Source organism: Osmerus mordax, chromosome 19 (genome assembly GCF_038355195.1).
Source record: "Osmerus mordax isolate fOsmMor3 chromosome 19, fOsmMor3.pri, whole genome shotgun sequence".
Taxonomy (NCBI): Eukaryota; Metazoa; Chordata; class Actinopteri; order Osmeriformes; family Osmeridae; genus Osmerus; species Osmerus mordax.
In genome coordinates, this window is record NC_090068.1 from 2,807,622 (window position 1) to 2,832,586 (window position 24,965).

The 24,965-nt window shown below is 39.9% G+C and overlaps 2 protein-coding genes across 4 annotated transcripts; both read left to right on the forward strand.

The window, feature by feature from the left end:
• Positions 1–3,146: 3,146 nt before the first annotated feature.
• Positions 3,147–9,740, forward strand: ccdc15 (coiled-coil domain containing 15). 2 transcript variants are annotated; one of them, XM_067257194.1, is made up of 10 exons: positions 3,147–3,677; positions 3,800–3,949; positions 4,129–4,326; positions 5,129–5,245; positions 5,353–5,547; positions 6,017–6,151; positions 6,552–6,655; positions 6,872–7,066; positions 7,507–7,655; positions 8,709–9,740. In XM_067257194.1, the coding sequence occupies exons 1-10, from the start codon at positions 3,498–3,500 to the stop codon at positions 8,831–8,833; spliced, it is 1,548 nt and encodes a 515-aa protein (XP_067113295.1). In that variant the 5' UTR covers positions 3,147–3,497; the 3' UTR covers positions 8,834–9,740. The 2 variants fall into 2 exon arrangements, with proteins under 2 accessions (XP_067113295.1, XP_067113294.1); XM_067257193.1 differs by having other exon boundaries at positions 6,032–6,151.
• Positions 9,741–9,990: 250 nt separating this feature from the next.
• On the forward strand, positions 9,991–23,869 carry slc37a2 (solute carrier family 37 member 2). Of its 2 annotated transcripts, none has more exons than XM_067256870.1 (18): positions 9,991–10,617; positions 11,273–11,354; positions 11,564–11,654; positions 11,805–11,883; positions 12,249–12,384; positions 13,678–13,754; positions 14,439–14,605; positions 15,149–15,186; positions 15,279–15,416; positions 15,669–15,759; positions 15,881–15,943; positions 16,063–16,148; positions 16,464–16,512; positions 20,464–20,537; positions 20,721–20,799; positions 21,099–21,196; positions 21,280–21,344; positions 23,266–23,869. In XM_067256870.1, exons 1-18 carry the CDS (start codon positions 10,559–10,561, stop codon positions 23,279–23,281), a joined length of 1,488 nt encoding a protein of 495 aa, XP_067112971.1. In that variant the 5' UTR covers positions 9,991–10,558; the 3' UTR covers positions 23,282–23,869. The 2 variants fall into 2 exon arrangements, with proteins under 2 accessions (XP_067112971.1, XP_067112970.1); XM_067256869.1 differs by having other exon boundaries at positions 15,276–15,416; positions 23,266–23,855.
• The last annotated feature ends 1,096 nt before the right edge of the window (positions 23,870–24,965 follow it).

The window sequence follows — 24,965 nt, forward strand, 5'->3', positions numbered from 1 at the left end:
GCTAAAATTGGAAGAGACGATCTGATAGGCTGCAGAGAATATCTTTTAGAAAAAATGCATTTGTGAATCTAAGTACATCAGGAAAGTTCCAAAAATCCACATACAAATGCAGGGGGGTCCATGTACTTTGCGGCCAATGTATTTTCGTTTTTAAATTAGAAAACCAAAATCGTGAAACGAGCTGTTTCCCGACTACCATTTAGAAATAGGAAAACAAAAAAGGGAAAACTACCCATTTTCCGTTTTTTGTTTCGATAATAGAAAACGGAAAACGGGTCGTTTTTTCGTTATCTGATTTTCTTTGATGTGCTTAAACATGGAAATTGGGAAGTAAAATAGTGTGTGGAAATCTTTTTTCTAAATTTTGCATAGATGTTTGTGTTGTGACCCGGAAGTTGCTCCCACGAGCTTGACAGTCACTCTGGTCCACATATTCAGGATGTCAGCAGAGGGCGCGCTGCCATTTGTATGGAAGCAAATCAGTGACATGTTTTGATGTTTTATATTTCAATGAAAAAAAAATCTGACCCAAAAATTCAAGACTCGGAAATTCAGGTTGCACAAATTCGAGCCCCCAAAAAATTTCGAGCTTGAAAATTTCGAGCCTATCAACTTCGTGCCAAAAAAATTATATCTTAAAGACTTTGAGCCTTATGGAACCATAGGGTCATTGTAATCAATAGGAAATCATTGTTTAAATATAATTGGTCTGAAAAGGGCATTGTGTTTGTGAATGATGTTATAGATGTCTGGTAACCTTTTGGAATATAAAGCTTTCTTCGACAAATATAATTTAAACTGTACTTATAGAGAATACAACAAGATCTGTAAAGCAATACCGATACCATTATTACAGTTAGTTCAAAGCACATTGTTATATGTAAGAATAAGACCCTTACCAACTTTACCAAATGTTTTTATTAATGATTGTACTTTATTTGACAGTAAATGTAATAATACATATATTAGTGATGCTTTGAAATCGAAATATGTTTTTGATAACAGAGGATTGTGTGTACAGGTTCCGAATATGGTTGCATTGTCCATAAAAAAACAAAAACATTTTAAATTCATTAAATGGCCCATTTCCCCAAAAGTCAAAGAGATTCACTTTAAAATAAATTATAAAATAGGCCTATATCCGGTGCCTGACTTTCTTAGAAGAATATTCAAATTTGGTGTAGAACTTTCTTTATTTTGTGAGGTGGCTGATGAGACTCTGGAACCATGCTTCAGTCCGATGTAGGCCTCATCCAATTTTGCATTGAGGCTCGATTGCTCTGCGAGCGATTTTATCGTTCATCTGCTCTGCTATGCGCCCTCTGCTGAAATCATGAATATGTGACTGTCAAGCTCGTGGGAGCAACTTCCGGGTCACAACACAAAAATCTAGGCAAAATTGAGAAAGAAGATTTCCACACACTATTTTAATTCCCGATTTCCATGTTTAAGCACATCAATGAAAATCAGATAACGGGTCGTTTTTTCGTTTTCCGTTTTCTATTATCAAAACAGAAAACGGAAAATGTGTCGTTTTTTGTTTTCCTATTGGTTTTCTTATTTCAAAACGAAAATCCATTGGCCGCAAAGTACACGGACAGCAGAGATTTGTAACTCGTGTTTGTCCGATTTGTAACTCGTGTTCTCCGATTTGTAACTCGTGTTCTCCGATTTGTAACTCGTGTTCGTCAGGTTGCAAACAAATGTAATGGGGTCATTTATTTGTGAATCGCGTTACATTTGTGAATCACGAAATACATTTGTGAATCGCGTTACATTTATTTGTGAATCATGAAATACATTTGTGAATCGTGTTACGTTTGTTTGTGAATTATGAAACTAATCTAACTCCGTATATTTACACTTCATGTTTTAGTACAGAATCAGAACCAGTCCAGCTTCCATTACAGTTTCAATGAAATTTCACATTCCTGTGTGAATGTATGTTTACATCTTTACACCTTCACATCTGTTTTTTTTGTCGAAATGGCATTGTGTAGCTGTTTTGTAATTGAACTAATCATGCATGTTCATGGTACCATAGTTCAATAATGATTGGACGCTATTTTATCAAGGATTTACTGACAATTGTATGTTCTATTCTCTCCTTTGTATAAATTACTTAATGATCACGAAAATCAAAAGATGAACTGTACATATCAGTAGTTGAGTTTAATAAAATGTTGAAAAGCACACAATGCTTTTGCTAATTTTTTCCATTCTTTTTCACATACTGTTCATATCAAATTCAAATGCCACATTTGACTTCACAGTATCAAACCAATATTTATGTATATATTTTGCTCATTGTTATAGACATATGTGTCTTGTTTTTGTTTTGGTTAACAGAGAAAGCTTGTCTTTAAACTCAATGAGATAGACACACTTTCCACACAGTACAGTACAAGTCTTATGTAACTGTTGGACCCCTTTTGTTGAATGCTGTTCATACTGATAGTTGGCTCTTTCTCACACACACACACACACAGAATGTTTCCTGATTCACACCATGAGAACAATGGTTTTTCTGTTCTGTAACTACACTGTTGTGTAGCTTGGGCATTGGGAAGACAGGGAACAATTCATCTGCTCATCCCCACATATACATTTATGCATAAACTGGGGAGGGTGGACATGGTTACACAAGATGCCACGGAACAGTACAATCTCATGCCAGAGTAACAATTACGTATTGTTACGATATTTTCTCACATATAATGTCACATAATGTTCCAAACTCCTGAAATTTGTGAAAGCCTACGTGATACAAATCCAATCATCTCTTTGACCATAGGAAAGTAAATGTTTTCAAAGCAGAGTGAAAGAGTAAGATTATGCTCTTGGGTAATTCATAAATTCCTGCTTTTAGTAAACAATCAAATGACCCAAACCAAACATTCAGCATAGTTCAACATTCAGCATCCAACGGTGTAATCATGCATACAAGTTTAGCACGCTTTGACATAAAATAGAATATTTAAGTTCTAATTAATCATAGTCAAACTGAAGGCTTGGTGCAACATGCATGAATTGACTTCCAGCAGGTGGCGCTCCTCATAAGTAAAAATAATCACACAACAAACTTGTGGGTGGAGCTGACCGTCGCTTTCAAATCACGTCATTAACAACGTCAAATACATGGTGGCAGTTGAAAAGGCAAAACACTCAAATTAAATGTGGATACTGCGCTAACATTGTTTCTTAATGCGTAAAGGTAACGTTTCCAAGTCTACTGTTACGATCACAAATACGATTCATGTAAAAACAGACTGCGTGTCCATAAACTATAGGTTGGATAGCATAAGGCTGAAACTTTGATAACTTTACTTTTAGCAAGCTACAAGGCTAGCTGGTACTGTAGCTAGTCTTAAGTTAGTAATGTACAGAAGTAGTAGCAAATAGTGTAGAAAATACTAGCTATATGTAAGTCAAGTATTCAATACTCTTTGGTAGTAGCAGCGTACACTAACTTTCGGTGGGGTTTGTTGTCCAGCAAAATGAGTCTTTATCTTTTAGTGAAGAACCCCGTTACAGTATCGGTTAGTGTGAGGAATGCTCCAAGCAAACATGCTGATAAAAATAAAGTGTTGGCCGAGAGAAACCAGGCTGTCATGCCTGTCGGTGCATGGGTGGAAAGTGGACACGATAATACAAGCCCAGACCACAACCATCCAGCTGTAAGTGCTTGGATCGAACGCTTTCATCTAGTTTGCACATGCGAACATGTAATAAATTAAGATAACCATTTCACACAAATAACGACCAACTAGTAATACACGTTCTAAAATATTTTTTCAAGGTCCGTGCAATTATAACTGAAGCGCTACAGGTAGAAGTACTGCGGCAAAAAGAGGAAAATCTGCAACGGTTTCAGGACGAAGTGCGTCGCCGTGTGGCACAACAAGCACAAATCCTCAAGAGCAGGCAATTGCAGAAGTCCTGCGAATCGGTGACTACTTTTGGGCTGTTGTAGTATGACTAATCACTTTACAATATACAAAAATCAAAGTAATTTGTAGTATGTTTTTTTGTTCAACAACCAAAGAGTTTAACTGTTTGTGCATCCATAGCTTAGCAACTCAAGCGTGACCAAACTTAACCAAGGCACTTTATTTTTTGTTCTTCAAGGTGGAGCAAGAGGGCAGACTTCTGCAACAATCAAGTGATGCAGCCCTATGCCTCACCCCCAGATTTTTTTTTTTACCTTCCTACCCTCATGGGGAGTTGGCTATCTGTATTCCTAACTCACGTTGGGTCGAAGCAAGCCGCCGCGAGTACAGCGAGAGAGAGTACGGCACACAACCAGCAGATCTGCGCGAAAATCAGGTGGCAAGAACAATCAACAATACTTGTCTGCTGTGATGGAAATAATCAACTCTTCTCAATTTTCTATATCTTGAGACTAGTCTGTAATGTATTTCTTGTAATAGCATGTCTGACACCATGTCTAAATACAAGTACATTACTCAAATGTAAAACAAATTGTGCATACACATTTAATGCAATTATAAGAATGGGTTGACAACATCAGGGGTGCACAATTAGAATTCAAAGAGGTCCATTGACTGACATTGTAGGGGGGGGGGGGGTGAGGGGGGGCTGGTGTTTCTGATTGGCTGATAAGTGGCATTTTACTCTGTATAACTTGAGACACCGCTATCAACTCGGCAGAAAACCTTCCTCTGTATGCCTGCGCCTCGTCTATTAATTTTATATAGTGGGACAAGTGATCCCTTACTTCCCTGCCTGAGATCTGTATTGACTTTGCTGACTTTTGAACACACCATTGTACAACTTCTCTCGCTTCTCTTACTGTCTCTTTCTTAACATGCATTGTAAACTTTAGCTCTGATTGTCTGAGTTTTGTGAGGTGATTTAAATAACGCCTGTTTGGAACTTTCCCAGCTGTGCCAAGCCAGCGCAGTATGTGTTCATTGAAAGTAACGGTTGCTTCATCAGTATTTAATTTAACAATTATTTCTGAGAAATGTATCTAGGGCCAGATAGAACCTTGACGCACCGAGGTGGGCCAATTGTGTACCCCTGGACTACATAGCCTACCTCAAATGGAAAACATACTAAATGCTTACTAACTGTTAGGTCTGTCTATTATGAAACTTCTTTTAAGCTGAGTCATGTCATGAGAAAAGTGAGACACAGACTGGCCGCCTGTCAGACAGTCAGTGATGGGGAAGTGATGTCAGAACTTCCAGGAGGACTGTGGAAAGTCTCTCCGACCAGAGATGTGAGTGAGCCACAGCATCCTCATTTCAAACATTTCAAGAACACTTTAAATCGAGACTCTCCCCTTGTTGTAGGCTGAATTCTCATATTTTCCTTCTCAATGGACAGAAGCCTGTTTCCAGTTTCATGAGAGAGGCAGGGGAAGAAAAGGAGGAGAAGGAACAAGAAGAGGAAGAGGAAGGGGAGGAAGAAGTTGACGAAGATATTCCTCTGACTGGGCAGCATGACTGCCCTCTTTTCCAACAGAACGTTGATCCCTGCGAGGGCCAAGTAAACAAAACGGTCACCTTTGACAGTAATCCGGTAATCCATTCACCATTAATTGCACTCATTTTACATTTACATTTTAGTCATTTAGAAGACGCTCTTATCCAGAGCGATTTACAGTAAGTACAGGGACATTCCCCCGAGGCAAGTAGGGTGAAGTGCCTTGCCCAAGGACACAACGTCATTTGACACAGCTGGGAATCGAAATGGCAACCTTCAGATTACTAGCCCGATTCCCTAACCGCTCAGCCACCTGACTCACTTAATCCATGTTTTCCCTGTCTTAATTGCACTGTTTCCATTATGTCCTGAAACAATAGTCATGTCTAAAACATTTTCATTAAATAATTGTGAGTTGTGAGTCGATGTACTCAAATTAAATGCTACATCTGTGTCTAACATGAAGACAACACTAACATAAGACAATTGCTAACATAAACAACACTAACATAAAGACTAAGCAGGACAATAACTTGCCGCTCTATACAAGTGTTTATGTTGGTAGTTTTTGTCTTTACAGGTGTGTAAGAGGCTGTTGAAAGAGCCCTACCCTTCCGGTCCTAGTCTTGGGTTCAGCACAGATTACAGGGCGACACAGGTTCTCTGGCCACAAGACGACCAGGAGGAACTAAAAAGACACGTAATCTTAAAGTCTTTGCTTTCTTGGTAGTACCTAACATAAGAAAAGTATGGACCAAGTTTATCTGTGTGTCAGGTTTTCGGGTTACATTTTTTCTATTGTTCTAGCAACAGGTCTGATTACCTCTAGTATTAATTACAAAATATATTAAATTACAGCTCTAATCCCCACCCCTCGTCCTATTTGAACTCAATGTTGCACAGTAAGATGTTATAGTGCCTCATATTTATCAACAGAGGTGATAAAGACAACCCAGTTGCATCCAGATAATACATAGTTAACGGTACAATTCACCAACATTTTCATCACATTTTTTGTGATGATGGTCATATGTTATTAAATGTCTCCCAATTTGATTTGAATCCTGGCACTGACACATTTTCATGGTCATGCCTCGTAGCGTCAGTCTCAGTTTCTGATGTATCGGCGCCTCTTTATGGACAATGAAAGAGAGCAGGTGAAGGAGCACCAGCGACACAGGAAACACCTGAAGAGAATTGGCAGGTGCAGAAACACAGCCACATATTCTTGGTTTCCTGTCTCTTTAAATTCTGGCAGATCTCTAAACCTTTTCTTCTGTCTATTTCTTATTCTTGAAAATGTGTTTTATGGCATTTCAAAGCATGTCCTGCACTCTAGTGCTCAACATGGATTTATCAAGATGTATTGCATAAATTATGCAATACATTGCACGTGAAAATACAATGTCACCCACAATAGGATCAAAGCAGAAAAAGAACAGATAAGACTTGAAGAAGAGCAGAAAATGGAGAAGATGCGGCAGCTGAAAGATGACCGATTAGAAATGGCCAAGAGGGAGTTTCTGATCCTGGAGCGTCTGAGGCTGGATGAAGAGGAGAGGGCAGAAGCCAAGCAGAGTCAAGAGAGGGCCAGGAAAACCAGAGAAGCCACCAGGTAGCTTTCTAAGCTCTTTTACCTTTTACCATTACATCCACATGCACTTTTCAGGAAAGTCGAATCGTAAAGCAGAGTAACACAAAGTCATGAACACAGGATTTGTATCTTTACAACAGCTTGTTCTGGTCAACAGTCTTACAGTTAGTTACTGACCATACAAAATAATGTATTTTCATATGCACTGGCCCACCTCACATTTGTAATCTTGGAAATGTCTATATTACTAGAAATACTAAATGTCCAACTAGTCTGTGGTTACTTGTAAATCTTACACAATCAGTTATGGTTACAAAATAATTGCTCTTAAGATCAGAGCCTGTGGTTTGGTTAGAACAACAAGCGATCCTTTTGCATGCATGCACACAAACATATAAATGTGAGTGTCCCTGTCCCACTGTGTAAATGATTTTTTAACAAGTCTTTGTGTGGTTTGACAGGTACATTGAGGCTCTGCGGGCCCAGATGAAGGAGAGGATTGTCCAGGAGAAAGTAGAGCTCCCCCCTCTGTGTTGGTGTGGAGACAGCTTCTGGGACTCCCACCCTGATACCTGCGCCAACAACTGTGTATTCTACAACAACCCGAAAGGTACAAACTCTGCAAATATTGCTTTTCAGATCCCATTCAGACTATTGCCCCATGTTGTTTCAAACTGCAGTCAAGTTTACGTGTTCATTTCACCCTGTGGTTTGTCACGCTTCAACGTTAAAACATATTTAGTAGCACACCCACCCTCAGAGTTCATTAACATGACTATGGCTAACTACTGACCTTTAGAATGACCTTAACTTCATGCAAACATACATAGATGATTTTCTTAAGGCCGATTTATATCCCATTTATACTTCCCGATTTATACTTCCCGTCCGTCTCCGTTTTTACGGAGACGGACACAGGGAACGCCCTCTCCGACGAGGAATTCCCTCTCCGTGCCCTCTCCGAGCCCCTCGGAGAGCTCTACGTGCACCTCCTGATTTTCCTGACTATCCGTCTGTCCGTCCGTCATTTTACGGATACCCCTTGGCTGTGATTGGTCCGTATTAAGAACCGCTTGCGTCAGAGGCGGGGTTGCCGTGATAAACAGGACGAACAGAATCCTTTGACCGCCATTGCTGTAAGGTTTTACAATTCATATTTCAGCTTAACCCTTGTGTTATCTTCGGGTCGTTCTGACCCATCAGTCATTGTGACCCACCGTCGTATTGCGACAACTTTACCGCATACAAAAACAAAGTGAAGCATTTTCTTTTAACCGTTGGGCTGTCTCAGACCCCCCACATTGGAATGGTTAAAATAAAATTATTTTTATTTGTTTTTGTATTGGGTAAAATGGGGTAAACACAACGATGGTTCGTTATGAACCTTTGGGTCATGTGACCCGAAGGCAGCACGAGGGTTAATACTGACCAATCACAGCCAAGGGGGTCTCCGTAGCTCTCCGTCGCTCTCCGAAATTACGACGGATAGTTAGAAAATTCAGGAGGTGCACGTCGAGCTCTCAACGGCTCTCCGAGGGCTAACGGAGAAAAAAACGCAGAAGCATATATCGGCCTTTAGTCTACAGAAATCCCAGTAAAGACGAATTGTTGATTGTGGGTTTGAAAGAAGGGGTGATGGTGATTGTGTGTTTTTGTGGTCTAGCCTATGTCCAGGCTCTCCAGTCCACCTTGTGGAGCTGTGATCTAAAAGAAAGGACGAATATCCTTCAACACAAGGGTTCAGCTCGCAGGATTGCCTCCATACATGTGCTTTCCCCCAGGAAGTGAGCAGAAAACAATAGGAAGCCATCGCACCAGAACCCCAAAGCGGACGTTTTTGCATCCTTTTTTGTTTAGTTTTATGTTCCTCAAATTAATAATGACCTTAAGTGTACCATTAATGTTTGTAGAGGGATGCTATTCATGCTGTGTGATTTAATCATACTATTTTCTTCTGTTTTGAAGTGGCATCCTTTTTTTAATCTTGCATTTCCTGCTCAGGTACACTCATCGATTGTGTAAAGTCACAGCATGTTGATGAATATTGTACACTTAAAAATGTATCTGATTATCTCTGCTATTTGTGCTATTTCAAAAGACAGAAAAAGACACGCGTCTGAGTATTTAGAAAAGCGCTATATAAAAAATAAATTATTATTATTATTAAAGGTTAAGTAATTTGTTTATTTTTTGGTCAGTACAACAACTTTTGTCTTGAGTTTGAGCATCATCAGTGCATATTTATAATTGCACTAAATGCACAAAAATAAATTTGATGTTTAAGTTTGACATTGTTGCCAGAAAATACTAAGTATTTGTTATTACACTTCACAGGCACATGGTTGATTAAAGTTTTAATTGATCCTCACTTTTTCAAAGGTTTTTCTTTCCTTTGTCCCCGTGCATTTTGCGTAGTTTGATTTGAAGGATATTAATTCAAAATGCAATTGCTGCTAGATTTATATAACATAGATCGCTCTCTGACATGCTCTAATGGAAAAATAAATATGCCAGGTGTAAAAATGGGGAAATGGTGAATCTTCCAGGCCACTGTCTATTCTTTCCATTTTCTTTTTTATATCACTGCATTTTATTACTCATGTTTCCCATTGGTTTGTTGGATTGTGGGTGATATAGTTTCTGTCCAAACAACTTAAAATGAATTAATATGAAAGAATCTTGGATATATCTTATTTCAAAGGCATGTGAATGTGAGATTAATTTTCCATAAATGTGTCAGTGAACCATGCTCCTAGTATAGACACACCATAAAGATGTACAGAAAACTTTGCTTGGAACATGTTTCAATGACTTATTCGGTAGTTATAATGCAATTTTAATAGGTACGTTTGTTGCTGTATGTGCAGGTCCGGTAGTTGTAGAGTTAATCAGTCACGTCCCTGACGTCACGGCAGAGTCACATGTCCATACAGTTCTAGGGAGGTTCGGCGCAGAGATTGTTGAGCTTGGAAAACATTAGGGAATGGCGGCGTTTAAACTTATATTTATTCCAATCATGAGCATGGGCACTAAAGTACATGTGACTCGGTAAAACGGTGCATTGAGTATTTATAGCAACTGCCTTTAAAACGCGATCACCATACTGAAGCTGATCAAGCATGGAAATCTATGGAAATGCATTGTTCGCTGATATCCTCCCTCATCAGGGAGTAGTTGGAATAGCAAAGGGACTGAAGCAGTTTTGATTGAAATAGCACTATTTCTAAGGTTTTATCTGTAACTTTTTAAAGAGAAAAAAATACATTCTAATTTACCTAATTGTGAAAATATTTTGACTGAAGGTCTTTATACGACAGCTGTTACCCAAGTTGATTATTTGGCTCCAGTTGGTGATTAAATTCACTTTTCATCTAGTTTCGTTTTAAGATTTAAATATGGCGTTTTATCCTGAATTATAGCAATTGAATAGATACATGTAGCAATATAAATGTTTTGAGGGTATGTTTGCGTAAAAGTTGGAAGGTTTTATCAAGTTTTAAAAGACCACCGAAGATGAGTTCGTCTTTGGCCCCAGCTATCCGCCTTATCACGTCCTTCTCAAAAGATAGTTGGTAAGTTTCCACTCCTAATCAATCTTGTGCTGTTATGTTGGTCAAACGAATTGAATTACCTTACCTACATGTAGGCCAAGTAGTAGGCCTTACAAGTAGGTTGGCTACTATTAATACCCATACTGAAACCGAGTTGGTGGCGGAAGAAGTCGGTGACACTCAATGTATATAAATTTAATGATGGATTTTTGTAACATTTCAGGGATATTGTATCTTAGACTTAAGTCTTGATCTATACAGAGCTCCCCCACCAATAAATAACATGGTTTCTTCGACATTTCAGGACTTATATGGAAAGTAATGATTTGGCACTCGCAATCGAATATTTCTCAACTCCAAAACTGTATGCGTTATTTGTATATGAGACTCGGTGGTAAAAAACTGACTTTCCACTCAAAAAACGCAACTAAGAAAACACAAAGAGTGCCCTGTGTATGAGGTGCAGGCTGTCTAACTTGATTTGGTTCTAAGGCAGCAGAAATAATAAATATAATCTCTGAATAGTGCTTCTAGTCTCGGTGCAGCTTTCTCCACATGAGCCAGAGGCTATAAAGTATAAGTATGCTTTAGGTTCCATTAAAATCAATTAAATAGTCTCTGTAGTCTTGTCATCTTTCTCTCAACCTATAATTAATACTTCGTTCTCACTCTCAAGTTACAGATACTACACCCTCTTTCTCACCTTCATCTTTTACACCAGTTATCATCTCTCCCGCAAACCTATCAGCATCGTCAAGGTACACCAGCTCTACAAACACACATGACTACAGTTCATCTATAACCCACAATGTCCTAAGATGACCAACTTAGTAATTGTATTGATATCTGTCTTTATTGGCCATTGTTGAATTCTCTTTGTGATACATAGTGTTTATGATATAACAATTGTTTGGACTGATGGCGTAACTAAATGTGTCGTTTTTTTGGGGTTGTTGACCATCAACAGAGTGAGTTGCACAGAAACTGTTCGACAGTCATACGCCCAGCAAATCTCAACATCACCGACAATGCCACTTGGTGTGATTGGGCACCCTTTGGTGGGTTCCTTTTTTTTTTAAACACCCATACTGATACTATAGTTTGCGCAATTGAGGACTAACCTTGGATTAAACCTTTGTTGTAAGATATCAGACATTTTGTGGAAAATGTTATTAATATGTCTGGTACCTCTCTGTCTCTGTTTTCAGACAAGGACAATTACCAGACACTTTTTGGAGCTTTGGACAACTCATTTCTGATTGCTTATGCCGTTGGCATGTTTTTCAGGTATGCATATGTATACCTTTGTGTATATTCATTTGTTTGTTTGTGGGTTTGTTTGTGGGGACAAGAATAGTAGTAAACTAAGGACAAATGTAACTATTGAAGACATGTTCTTGGACCTCACATCTTCAAGAGCTATTTCTAGGGAGGTTGGGGTTAAAATTGGTGTTACGGTTAGAATAACATTGGTGAAAGAACTATTTTGGATGAGACTGAATTTTGAGTTCTCACAGGAATACTTAAACAAGTGTGTGTGATAGAGAGAGGGACAAGGAAAGTGAGAGAGTATATGTGTGTATATATGTTTGGTGTTCATAACACAAGAAATCTAAATTATACTTAGAAAAAATCCCACCTTTTTTCAACAGTGGGATTTTTGGAGAGCGTCTGTCCTTGCGGTACTACCTATCCACTGGGATGATCCTTAGTGGCCTCTTTACTTCTCTGTTTGGTCTGGGATTCTACTGGAATATCCACTCCATATGGTACTATGCCTTTGTCCAGGTAGGCCAGTCATTGGATGGGAATTACATCATTTGCTTCCTGTCACACGCCATATCCACTGGCTGCTTTATCTCTTTACATTTACATTACATTTACATTTAGTCATTTAGCAGACGCACATTACATTTACATTTAGTCATTTAGCAGATGCTCTTATCATTTAGCAGACGCTCTTATCCAGAGCGACTTACAGTAAGTACAGGGACATTCCCCCGAGGCAAGTAGGGTGAAGTGCCTTGCCCAAGGACACAACGTCAGTTGGCATGACCGGGAATCGAACTGGCAACCTTCGGATTACTAGCCCGAGTCCCTCACCGCTCAGCCACCTGACTCCCTTTACCTGTTATCTGGTTAGAATCTGGTTATAATCTTCAGTTCAACATATCATGTACATAGCCATCATGTGCTCATCCTGTGCTCATTCACAGTTATGAGCTATTACCTGAGTTGACACTGTCATTAAATGAGTTTTAAAGGCAGACAGAAATGGAAGCTTTAAGCAGACAACTCACATGATGGTTCAGCTTTAACCCTTGTGTTATCTTCGGGTCATTCTGACCCATAAGTCATTGTGACCCACCGTCGCATTGTGACAACTTTACCGCATACACAAACAAAGTGAAGAAAATTATTTTTATTTGTTTTTGTATTGGGTAAAATTGGGTAAACACAACGATGGTTCGTTATGAACCTTTGGGTCATGTGACCCGAAGGCAGCACAAGGGTTAATCACATGATGGCACCGGAGGGAATATGTGCTTTCTCAAGGATGTGAGAGTACTATTGTTGACTACCTTACTGACCTACCTCCATTGTTCTCATTCCTTGTGTCACTATCCCTTAATTTGTTCCATTCCTCTGTTGTGACTGGACAGGTCTAACTATATATTTGATGTTGTCACGGCCACAGCCGTGCCCCCCTGTTGTTTTTGGTTTTGCCCTGTCCTAGTGTTTCCCTGTCATTGTCTTCACATGTCTCGTTCTCGTTAGCGTCATTGTGTCCACCTGTGTGTCGTTTGGTTCTGTGTATTTAGGTTTCTGTTTTGTGTCCAGTTTTTGTCGTCATTACTACTACCCATGTCCCTGTGAGTACCCTATCTGTTCCCTGTCTTGATAATAAACCCTCTGTTCATTGCAATGCCTCGCATCTCTCCTGCGTTTGGGTCGTACTCCACCTCACACCGTGACAGATGTTTTCTTTTTTTGTAGGCATCCTCAATATGTGAAGGAATAAACACAGTATCTCTAACTATCCCACCCTGACTCTCTTCTCCCCTGCATCCTTCTCAACAGGCCATGAATGGACTGGTGCAGACAACAGGCTGGCCTGCAGTGGTGGCCTGTGTTGGGAACTGGTTTGGAAAGGGGAAGTGAGTGTGACAGTTCCAGGTCACTACATTGTATGCTTACTCTAGACAGGGCTCAGCTCTGCTGACTCCACAGTATCAGTACCCAAATGTTTTCCATGTTGCACATTGTTTCAGTTGGGACCCGGCCCATGGTCACATGATATGAAAGTGAAACAAGATAAGTTGGCCGCCTTTGATTAAGTGTGACGGTTTTGCACGTGCAGAGATTCAAAATAGAAACTAATAGAAACAATAACTTGACAATCTTCAGAAACCCTTAAAATATACAGTAATAAGAAAAGCTAAATATATTTTTACCAACGGTAGATGTGTGTGTGTGTATATACACACCTGTAGTAAATTAATTTACATAACAAGGGTGTGTGTTTTCTCAGCTATAGCATGATTGAATGAAACATTTATTAAACATCAGAAGAATTGCCATACCCACCCTGTATGATATGTTTTTTACTCAACTAAATTCACCAGTTTCCCAATGATTAGAGAACATATTTTCAGATCTTTTTTTACCTTGTGGCCACAAATAACAAACAAATGGATGAGCACCCAGACAAACAGCAATATGAGAACATAGTGCCTTATTGAAAAACACTTATTACAGGGGGAAAAATATCATAGCAATACACACCAGAAGGCGGAAATTAGTATTTTGAACGATTTGTCTGTTTTGTGTGTATCTACAAGACGGGGCTTCATCATGGGTGTGTGGAATTCCCACACCTCAGTGGGCAACATTCTTGGATCCATTATCGCCGGCCTCTTTGTGTCCTCGGCCTGGGGCTTGTCCTTCATTGTTCCTGGCATCATCATGGCTTCCACAGGAGTGCTCTGCTTCTTGTTCCTGGTAGAGAGTAAGTCATCTTTTCATTTGTTGAAGACGATGTCAACAGGATGGCTTTGCGTAATGTAGTACTGCCATGAAATGAAAAGATTATGTGATTTTCATGCTCAATGTGATGGGTTGGTTGTAGACAGATCGCATGCTGCTATAAAACTGTTGTAACCCTATGTGAAGAGTGAGAGATGAAGGGTGTGTCTATCACCTCCTTTCTGTCTAAAAAGAGAAGGTCAGAGAATAATTTTACAGTTCTCCTATATTGTCCCTAATGGGTGATGTGTTTTTTTGCTTCCCTTTGGAAATATAGTGTCAAACATAAGTGTTTGTATCCCCCCCCCCCTTCCCCCCCTGTGAAGCACATTGTGTTGCCTCCTGGAAAGTTTTATTTGATTTGACTCCTGATAACATTACCTTGAACAGTTATGCTGTCACCCAAACATATTTTTTCCCCAATGGTCTAATTTAAACATAGATCCAGAAAGAAAACATTTCTAGAATCTGCTCATTTGCATTTTCAATACAAATTATTGCTTTGAGTCAATGTTCTTCTTCACAGACCCGGAAGATGTCAACTGCAGTCCTCCTCAGCACTATGTAAGTTTATCGAAAGAGCACAACCAAATTGGCTGAAACAGTCGTATCCGGTTAGGATGAATGCTGACCAGCAGTCTTTTGTATGTCAGAACAACACTGAGAATGAGCCCAGCTTGCACAATTCCAGTAATGAGGAGATCTTCAGCAGCCCCTCATCGAGCTCTGCCACCACAGAGGCCTCGGAGGAACACATGCAGGCTATCAGCTTCTGTGGAGCACTGAGGATACCTGTGAGATTATACTAGTTTCATAACTGTCTCAAATTCTATGTTACCTGTATCTGTTTCATTTCATGTGTAGCAGGTTCTCAGAAGTTTTTACATCAATCAGTATTTATTTTTCTAAATCTACTGCACCTTCAAGTACAATTCATAATTTTCCATTTGGTTACTTTCATGATTTGTATCTTTGTTGATACTCATAATGGAATAGAATAGCAACAGTCAAGCCCTATAACCCTCTGTCTTGTAATTACACTATAGGGTGTGGTTGAGTTCTCTCTGTGCCTGATGTTTGCTAAGCTGGTTAGCTACACTTTCCTGTACTGGCTGCCTCTCTACATTGCTAATGTTGGTAAGTGACTCGTGGCTACTCAGCCTATTGTATGTCCAACATTTACATGAAACATCAATCCACGGAAATTATTAGTGTATGTACCGTTTCTTTTTTTTTTCTGTTCTATTTTTCTCTCAAGCCCATTTTGATTCCAAAAAGGCTGGTGACATGTCAACACTATTTGATGCTGGAGGAATTTTTGGTAAGATCTTCCATTTTATATGACCTGTATGTATGTATCCACCTATCCACACCTTTTGAAAGTATGTAAAACTGTGTGTTCTTCTGTGTTTGTTGTGTGTGTGTGTGTATGTTTTGCAGGGGGCATCATAGCTGGGCTAGTGTCAGACTACACTGGAGGCAGAGCCACCACCTGTTATGTCATGTTAATATTGGCTGCCCCTATGGTGAGTGCAGCTTCACACATACAGTGTTATTTTATAACAATTTTACTTTAAAAACGTAGTTACTCTAATGCCATAAAAAAATGTTCGCACAGTCACTCTTTATGTGAATTGACTCCATATACTTAACTTAAATGTTCATTAGAGGTTAAGCCCCCCCCCGCACCCCCTTCCTGGCTCAAGTCTCACAGAGGCATATCATTACGTTTTCTCCCTACACCAATGTTTTCGAATGGATTAGCATGGAGTTGAGAAATTGTGAGAAAATCCCCAGGTTAAACGAGTCATATTTTAATGTTTCACCCCCCCTTTTCCCAGTTGTTTTTGTATAATCAAGTTGGACAGCACAGCCTTGGAACAACAATTGGTAAGACCCTTATTTTTCTGTAAATATTTTATACAATGATCCTTGATCAAGCCTCAGAAAACCAAATGTAGAATTTGAATTCCTAAACTACATAGAAGCTGTAATAGGGCTGGTCAATATTACGATAAATATTGTTTGGCAACAGAAAAACATATATTGTTTAATATTATGCTCTATCGCAAATATCGTAAAATCTCGTTACAGCAATATTTACGAATATATGAAGCACAGTGAAAGGGAGTGATTGATGGCTAATATCAACCAATCTAAAATCTATATTAAAGTTAAGAATAAAAAAATTAGGTTTACCGTATTTTTCGGAAAATAAGCCACATTTTCTATAAACCGCACCCCACCAGAATGGGAGCTTTGTGTTTGTAAATAAATAAACCGCACTGGAATATATGCCGCAATTGATAAGGGAACAACGATACGAAGCAATCCATGAGTATAGGCGATCTTACAGCATGCCGTTGTGTAAAGGCCGAATTATACTTCTCCGACTCTGTTACGGACAGACGGACGGAGTCGGACGGATTGATTGAATTTATAGTACTCCGAAGGCTGTGGGTGCTGAAAACAATTCACCGCCAGAAGAGTAGGTGGCGCAACGGTTTTTTGTAAGTCGTCATCGAGTGTTTATTTACCTAGGTTATCGAGAAGTCGGAGCAAATGTACAAATTAGCCGTTTCATCAATAAAATACGCACATTTTCAGCAACTACACTGCCCATTTCTCGTCACATTTTAATTCAGATGCTGATTTACATGTACTGTTTAGCTGAAATATGAATTGTAAAAATTTACAGCAATGGCGGTCAAAGGATTCTGTTTGTCCTGTTTATCACGGCAACCCCGCCCCTGACGCAAGCGGTTCTTAATACGGACCAATCACAGCCAAGGGGTATCCGTAAAATGACGGACGTACAGTCAGGAAAATCAGGAGGTGCACTTAGAGCTCTCCGAGGGGCTCGGAGAGGGCACGGAGAGGTAATTCCTCGTCAGAGTTCCCAGTGTCCGTCTCTGTAAAAACGGAGAAGTATAAATCGGCCTTAATGCCTGGGACACTCTGCCTGCGATCTGCTGCGACGCGCCTGGAAGCACTGCCTTTTTTCTTTCGGCGCCCATGTTATCAAATGGGAACGACCACACTGGCTGTGAAGCGCTGTGGCGAAGCGCCGTTATTGCCTGCGATCTTTTCGGCAGCTAGTCGAATTCGCATATGTGACGTTACGCTGTGACATTCGAACGATAACATATGCGACGCTACACCTTAACGGGTTAAATCATAGCTATATATATATATATAAAGACTAGATGTCTTACGGCGGAGTCTAGAACGTCCGCACATTAGTGATGTGTGGTTCGTGAACGATTCGTTCATTTTGAACAAACCCTTACAAGGACTCGGGAGTAACGAGTCCTCTCAAAGAGTGATTCGTTCATTTTCTCGTGGCCGCGTATCGGGACTGTTGCATAGGCTCGTCCAAGTAAACAGAAATGATTCGTTCATTTCCCGACTCGGTCTTCGGGTACGAGTCTTTGGATCATTTTTCACGTGACCTGCATAAGCTCTGTAGTGGTAGCTAGAGGAAACGCTAGAGGGAACGATTCGTTCATTTCCCGACTCTGTCTTTCTACGAGTCTTTGGATAATTTTTCACGTGACCTGCATAGGCTCTGTAGTGGTAGCTAGAGGAAACGAACGGTTCGCTCTTTTCCCGACTCGGTCTTTGTACGAGTCTTTGGATCATTTTTCACGTGACCTGCATATGCTCTGTAGTGGTAGCTAGAGGAAACGCTAGAGGGAACGATTCGTTCATTTCCCGACTCGGTCTTTCTACGAGTCTTTGTATCATTTTTCACGTGACCTGCATTGTATTTTTTAGTAGAGGAAACAGTTTCCTCATTCCCTTTCGCGTGGCCGCTGTTTTAGTAAAACGTGAATGATATTCGCTCAAGTCATCATACTGACTGGTTTTGTTATTTTCACTTTACATTTACACTTACAGTTTAGTGCAGTGTAATTGTTTGCCGTGATAATTAAATGCTAGTGTGATAATAAATGACCAAATCATACAAACTGTCATGATACATTATTTTAATGCAGGAATTTCTTTTAAATAGTATCTGCTGGTGCACATGTCATGCACTAACCTGAATGAGAATATGATACGTGTTTGCTGTGGGCGGAAAGCCCCCCCCCACCCCCCCCCATTGAAATGAACGAATGACTCGAAAAAAGATTAGTTCATTTTACTGAACGAGATTCAAAGAACCGAATCAGTAAAATGATCCGAACTTCCCATCACTACCGCACATGGCGGCCGTCTTGCTACAGTCAACTCGCTCACCCATAACATTGTGTTGATGCTGCATGTACTTTTTAAATGACCATAACTTGCTAAATTTTCAACCGATTTTGAAACGGTTTGGTTTGTTATCAACGTCAGAGATGTCGTTATGCCACTGCACTACTTATGAATAATTGTTATAAAAAAAATATATAGAATAGAAGTCTGCAGTGGCAAAACGACATCTCTGACTTTGATAACAAACCAAACCGTTTCAAAATCGGTTGAAAATTGAGCAAGTTATGGTCATTTAAAAAGTACAAGTACATGCTATAAGCCGCTTCGAAATATAAACCGCACCACTACAAGACAAATGTAAAATCGGGGTATAAACCGTGGTTTTATTTCCGAAAAATACAGTAATTGGTTAGGCTATTTTAAAGATGGATATAACGATGGTCACGGTATCAGCTCACAGCAGGCACATACTGAGCAGTAATTAGCAAGCGTTTTGTAGAAAAATTAAAACAGGTCCCACCACAACAATGATTTGCACTTGCTCCTGTAAGTAGTTGGTAAGGCGTGAGGTTGGCAAAGTTCTCCCTATTCGCACACAACTTTGTGGTTTATTCAAGTAGGCCTACAAAGACAATACTTTTTGAACAGCAAACGTAGCTAGCTAGCTACCCACAACGTGGCCCATGTGCAGTGGCCACTTGAACCTGTGCTGTAAATGATGTAACTTGTACAAAATATATTTTAGTGTATAGTATACTAGTATAGCGGACTACTTCAATCCTAAATATATTTTTAGGTCACACAGATTACATTTTGGGTAACAATTTTGAGCTTTTTTCCAAAAAAATTGAAAAATCTAATATGACACAGGCATTACCATATGTCCCCATTGTATTATTATTACGTTAAGTAAATTTAAATACTTATGCCGAATCCCAATTCTCTGTCTTAGCCCTACCCCTTACCCCTAGCCCTTAGTTTACACCTAGCCCTTGTGTCTCGAAACTGAGGGGTAAGGGCTACATAGCCCTATGAAATGAGACACTATTTAGTTACGGTTACGTATATCGATGTCTCCAAAGCAAGTAGTGTTATGCACTGATATCAAACGAAATTTGTTTTGAAATTCGCTGCTAATGGAGTTTAATTAAAACTGTAGACACGCATGGAGTCCATTCAAGGCTAATCAGAGAAATGCGGGACTGTTGTGCAAATCAGCAATGTCTAACGTTAGCGTTGCAAACTAGATTTTTTTGTAAACGTTTCAATTAAGAACATGGTTGCAAATACATGTACAGGACTGTGTAGAGCACAAAACAAGACTGTCATAATTTTTTTATCAATTATTTAAGCCGAAAATATTACATTTATAGGACTCTGGATGATCTGTCCGCCATTGTTGCAGGTAGCGCAGTATTCACATACCCCTAGGTTTCAAGTAAGCTCCCGAGCTCACTTGGTTTTAAGGGGTGTATACCCCTTCGTCTTAGCCCTAGCCCTCGATCAAAAAGAGTATTGGGACGCCACTTACTCTCACGTGAACGCGCAAAACTAAGGGCTAGGGGTAAGGGGTAAGACAGAGTTTTGGGATTCGTCTGTCTGCAGAATAGTCACAGGACTATGTCATGTCCTTTCATGCAGGTACGCTGCTCTTGTGTGGAGGCCTGGTGAACGGCCCCTATGCCCTTATCACCACCGCTGTGTCGGCTGACCTGGTAATTACTTCTGTCGCGTTCATGTCTGCATGCCTTTTTCACCCCTGCATCTGTCCCTGATCCTACTGCACAGACGGGTGGGATGGAGGGGTTCTGGGGGGGTTACATGTGCCCTTATGATAGTTTCAAATTTACAAGGACCTTTGAACTGAATTGACTGTTGGGAATTTCCTCCCCTCCCAGGGAACACATGAAAGCCTCAGAGGAAACTCGAGAGCGCTGTCAACGGTAACGGCCATTATTGACGGCACAGGATCAATAGGTAAGTGAGGAATGTCTGGGTGGTGGAGGAGGGTCGGTTATCCTCATTCACTCCTGCATGTAGAAAGACTCATGAGACTCATCAAACTCTGATGGTGGTTATCAAAATAACCTGTGATTGTCAGCTAGGCACAGTTCACAGTTAAAATCGTGTTGCAGTAAGTATTGTAATCTTATGCTTCTGTACGACTCGGTCTTGGGTGCATGCTACTTTGTAAAACAATGGTTTACCTACAAGATGGAAAATGAGTTAAGATGTCATTAATGTACCTCTATTGTTTTTCACCGATTGTCCTCTAGGTGCTGCTATAGGGCCTTTGTTAGCTGGTGTGATATCTCCAACTGGATGGAAAAACGTCTTCTACATGCTTATCACGTCTGACATCCTTGCATGTTTGGTCAGTGTCTATTAATTAACCAGTGCTATATTTTACTAATGAAAGCAAAGTGATCTTACACAGACCTGTGTGGGTGTTTTCAGTTTCTTACTAGATTGGTGTACAAGGAGATCAAGGGTTGGTGTGGACACACCCCCAGGCAACGAGGGTGAGGGCATTAAAATCATGAATGCACTGCACCGTCACAGCATACAACCGTGATTCATACAAAATGAATTCAACATTTCTTTGATAATCATCTAGCTTATGACTCGATAATATGGGGCAGAACTATACATAGCTCTCACTCTCAGGCCTGCGTAAAGGTCCTCAGGTATAACAAGTAACTTGACACACTATCTGTACATTTCCCATTTTAAAGTGAAAAATGCTAGAGTGAAAATACAGGTTGTTTTTTGTCATGAGTATAAGCAATCAATCATGATCAATATTTTGATCGATCTTGAGATTTGCATGTTTCCATTGGGATTGCCTTTGGGGTTAAGAACCGGTGATGATGGAGTGGGGTAATAATACATTGAGATGTATTGCCAAATCCCCTGTATTCGGAGCATAATGCAGGGCTCGACAATAACGATGGCCCGGGGCCAGTAAACAGTAACGTCGGGACAGTTAAACTAGCAACTCACTGGCCCAATCGGGCCACTGCAAATTATTGATTGAAAAAAAAATTTGCATTGTAAAAGTTAACATCCTTCATATGTTTCGCTATCTGCTAAATGCATAAATAACTTTGCAGCTCGTGGGGTGCACAGTTGGCAAATCAAGAGTTGAGTAGTGAGTGACGAGTGGTTGTCAAATTGTAATTCTGTAATCTCGATACATTTTTTAACAACTGGCGCGAGACTGGCGCGAGACAATAAAGTGAAGATGGCAGCAAAGTAGAGCTACGAGCTCAAACGGAAGCAACTTTTTTTATGGAACGAAGATGCACTGTGTCGTCTGTCTTATGTTCCCGTCTAAAGCAGACAAAAGTGGATATTTTTACAGAGGCACCGACAATTTTCGAAAACAATACCTGACCAGCCATGCTAGCAGACAGCCCCTGGTTTGCGTGACAACTAAGCGGATGGTTGACAATCCATCTTCGAGGCCGTTGACCATGCTGGTCAGGAATTTAAATGTAGATTCCCATCGTGTTATTGCACGACTTATAACAACCGCATATCACGTAATTAAGACGGGCCAGCCGTTCGCCTCGTTCCCCCAGGCTACCGAACGGCAGCAGAAGAATGGTGTCGACTTGGGTACTTAGTATCATACTGATGAAATGCTATGGAAGCTTTTATATATTAGCATTGAGGGACCAGAGTTTTCAGTTTCAGCCAGACAGAGTTGTGCAGAGATGGCTGTCAGCAGGGAAGAGAGCACGTCATGTTTGAGGTTAAAAGTCAATTGTTTTGCTGACTATTACCTTTTACATTTTTTATCACTAGCAATGTGATTACATTTTTGTTCGTTTTTTTATATCCAGGATGTTTAATAAATGGTTAAACATGTTGACAGAATAACATAACTTATAAGTCTTTGGTTTTGTTGTAACAATGATGAATTACAACTTTTGGAGGGGGGGGGCAGTAAAAACTGTCTTGGGGCCAGTAAGTTTCAAACCCAATTTTTTTTTATGTTGAGCCCTGATAATGTAACTATAGTTAACATAGAACTAAATACATTATACATAGAACCACAGATATGAACTATAAAATGTCCAGTTGTGCTGATCTCTGCTAACACTGTCATAACTAGATGCAACATGAACGTCTAAACTGGACGCGAGCGACGCAAGCCAGTTGAGCAGCGCAACGCGGCGCATCATTTTTGTAAAACCTTTTGTCGGACGTCCTGCCCTGTATCTATTTATTTTTAGTTGCTCGTGTTGAAAGCTTTGTAGTACACGGTGTCATAGTAACGTGGTTAGTTTACATGACGTAACAGAAGTGAATTTGAAGGATTCAGTGTGGACAGAGAGCGTCCAATGCAACGCGATAGTCGGACGCTCGCATCTAGATAGGACATGTTAGGGTTACAATAGTTGGAATTAAAGGTACGCTTCTCAACATGTGTTCCAGATACAAAGAAATTTGAATCCTGCTCTTGCCCACTGACCAAACTGTGAGGAAGGATGCAGAAAAAGGGACCAAGAGACCAATGGATACTGCAAAACCAGACCTTGAATGTAGTGCTGCATGAAAACCTCAGGTTTACACATGACACAGACCCTTTCATCGTTCAGCCTTAATGGAACCAATCCATCATCAGCAGATGAAAGGAATTGAAAGGAGGGACAAAGATACATTAATATTCTGGGACTGGCTGAAAGAGAGATATAATTAGTATTTTCTGAAATTTCCATGAAGCTCTTTTACAATTTTAAACCAAAAAAAAAAAGTTTTTAATTGCTAATGCCTCTACTTTGGCCTTGTGTACATTTGTGATCTTCTATCATTAAATTGTGTGTGCACACAGACTGCGTCTACTCAGTTTTATTTATGTATTGTTACTGTTGTTTAGTTCACGTGCCTTATTGAAGGGATACTTACATATTCTTTGGAAGTGAGTGGGAGTGGGACACATCACTAACTCTGTATCCTACACAACACCCCCTCACAAGGTGTGTCAGATTGGGCGATTGCACTGGTGCTCAGTGCCACGGCATGAGCAGTCAAGAGACTTAATACAAAGTCCGATGCAGACTACACCTGCACTTTAGGTGTCTTTTTAATTTTTTGATGCTGTCCCATGCCACTGGATTTAAGTGCTCTTTGCACATGATTTGGTTCTATTTTCATTCATGGTACAGGTCATTATTTACCCAAAGGTCATAATTGCACATCGGGGACCCTTTTAAGCATTGCTGTGAGAGGCGTGTTGGTGTATGGGGTCGTTTAATTGATAGATGCCAGGAATTTATGATGAGGATTTGCAATTGCAGAGAGCATGGTGGATCATGTTAATGTGACAGGTGGTTATATATCAGTGATCCGTTATGGAACATAGTTTGTCATACACAAGAGATTCTAATTTATAGAAACAACACAAAGCTGCAGTTAGCAGTTGTTGAACAACAAAATGTATGTTTTATGTTGACTTGAACTTAAATCTTAAACATGCTTGTGGTATCAAAAAGTACTAATAGAAAAATTACCATGAACAATGTTTGGATGTTTGTTTTTTTTGGGGGGAGTGGAAGACTTGAAGGTGACATTTGATGTGCAATTCACTAAAAGTATGTATGAATACTAAAGTAACAAACGAATCATCATAAATAAAAATAAATGTTCATATTATTTACAAGCCCCAAATAGATTTTCTTTTTAAACAACAGAAAAAAAGCAGTTATAACATGATATACTTGTGCATTTGTAATTTCCTGTTCAGAAAGGTTGAAACCATCATGGACTTCTATCACCACCTGGCTCTTTCTTTTTCTTGATCCTTAATTAAACCAAGGGTCAAAGCAACTATTCTTTATTAATTATTTCTCAAATCAGACACTGATTTGAGTGTGTCTGATTTGCCCAGACACCTGTTATGTATCATTTCTTATTTATATAACCAAATTGAATGAGTATTACTGAATCAAACCTTCAAAGCTGTAACAGAGACCGAGGAAGGTGGGAATGATTCCATCTCCTAGGTGTACAGTGATCAGGATGTGTGCTTTCTAAAGGGAGGTATACATGAAAGAGTCAAGGGACAGCCTACTTTGCCGTAGTAACGGGTCCCCTAGCAACAGAGTGTATGTGTGTGTGGAAGGGTTATATTTAAG

What these genes read in the sequence shown, in the direction of transcription:
- slc37a2 (XM_067256869.1), top strand. Translation starts at nt 10,559, where the DNA reads ATGAGTTCGTCTTTGGCCCCAGCTATCCGCCTTATCACGTCCTTCTCA. An exon ending in GGTACTATGCCTTTGTCCAG is followed by an intron (nt 12,385 to 13,677) that starts GTAGGCCAGTCA and finishes CCTTCTCAACAG; the next exon opens with GCCATGAATGGACTGGTGCA. An exon ending in GTGGAGCACTGAGGATACCT is followed by an intron (nt 15,417 to 15,668) that starts GTGAGATTATAC and finishes ATTACACTATAG; the next exon opens with GGTGTGGTTGAGTTCTCTCT.
- ccdc15 (XM_067257194.1), top strand. Translation starts at nt 3,498, where the DNA reads ATGAGTCTTTATCTTTTAGTGAAGAACCCCGTTACAGTATCGGTTAGT. An exon ending in TGCAGAAGTCCTGCGAATCG is followed by an intron (nt 3,950 to 4,128) that starts GTGACTACTTTT and finishes TTGTTCTTCAAG; the next exon opens with GTGGAGCAAGAGGGCAGACT. An exon ending in AAGTCTCTCCGACCAGAGAT is followed by an intron (nt 5,246 to 5,352) that starts GTGAGTGAGCCA and finishes CTCAATGGACAG; the next exon opens with AAGCCTGTTTCCAGTTTCAT.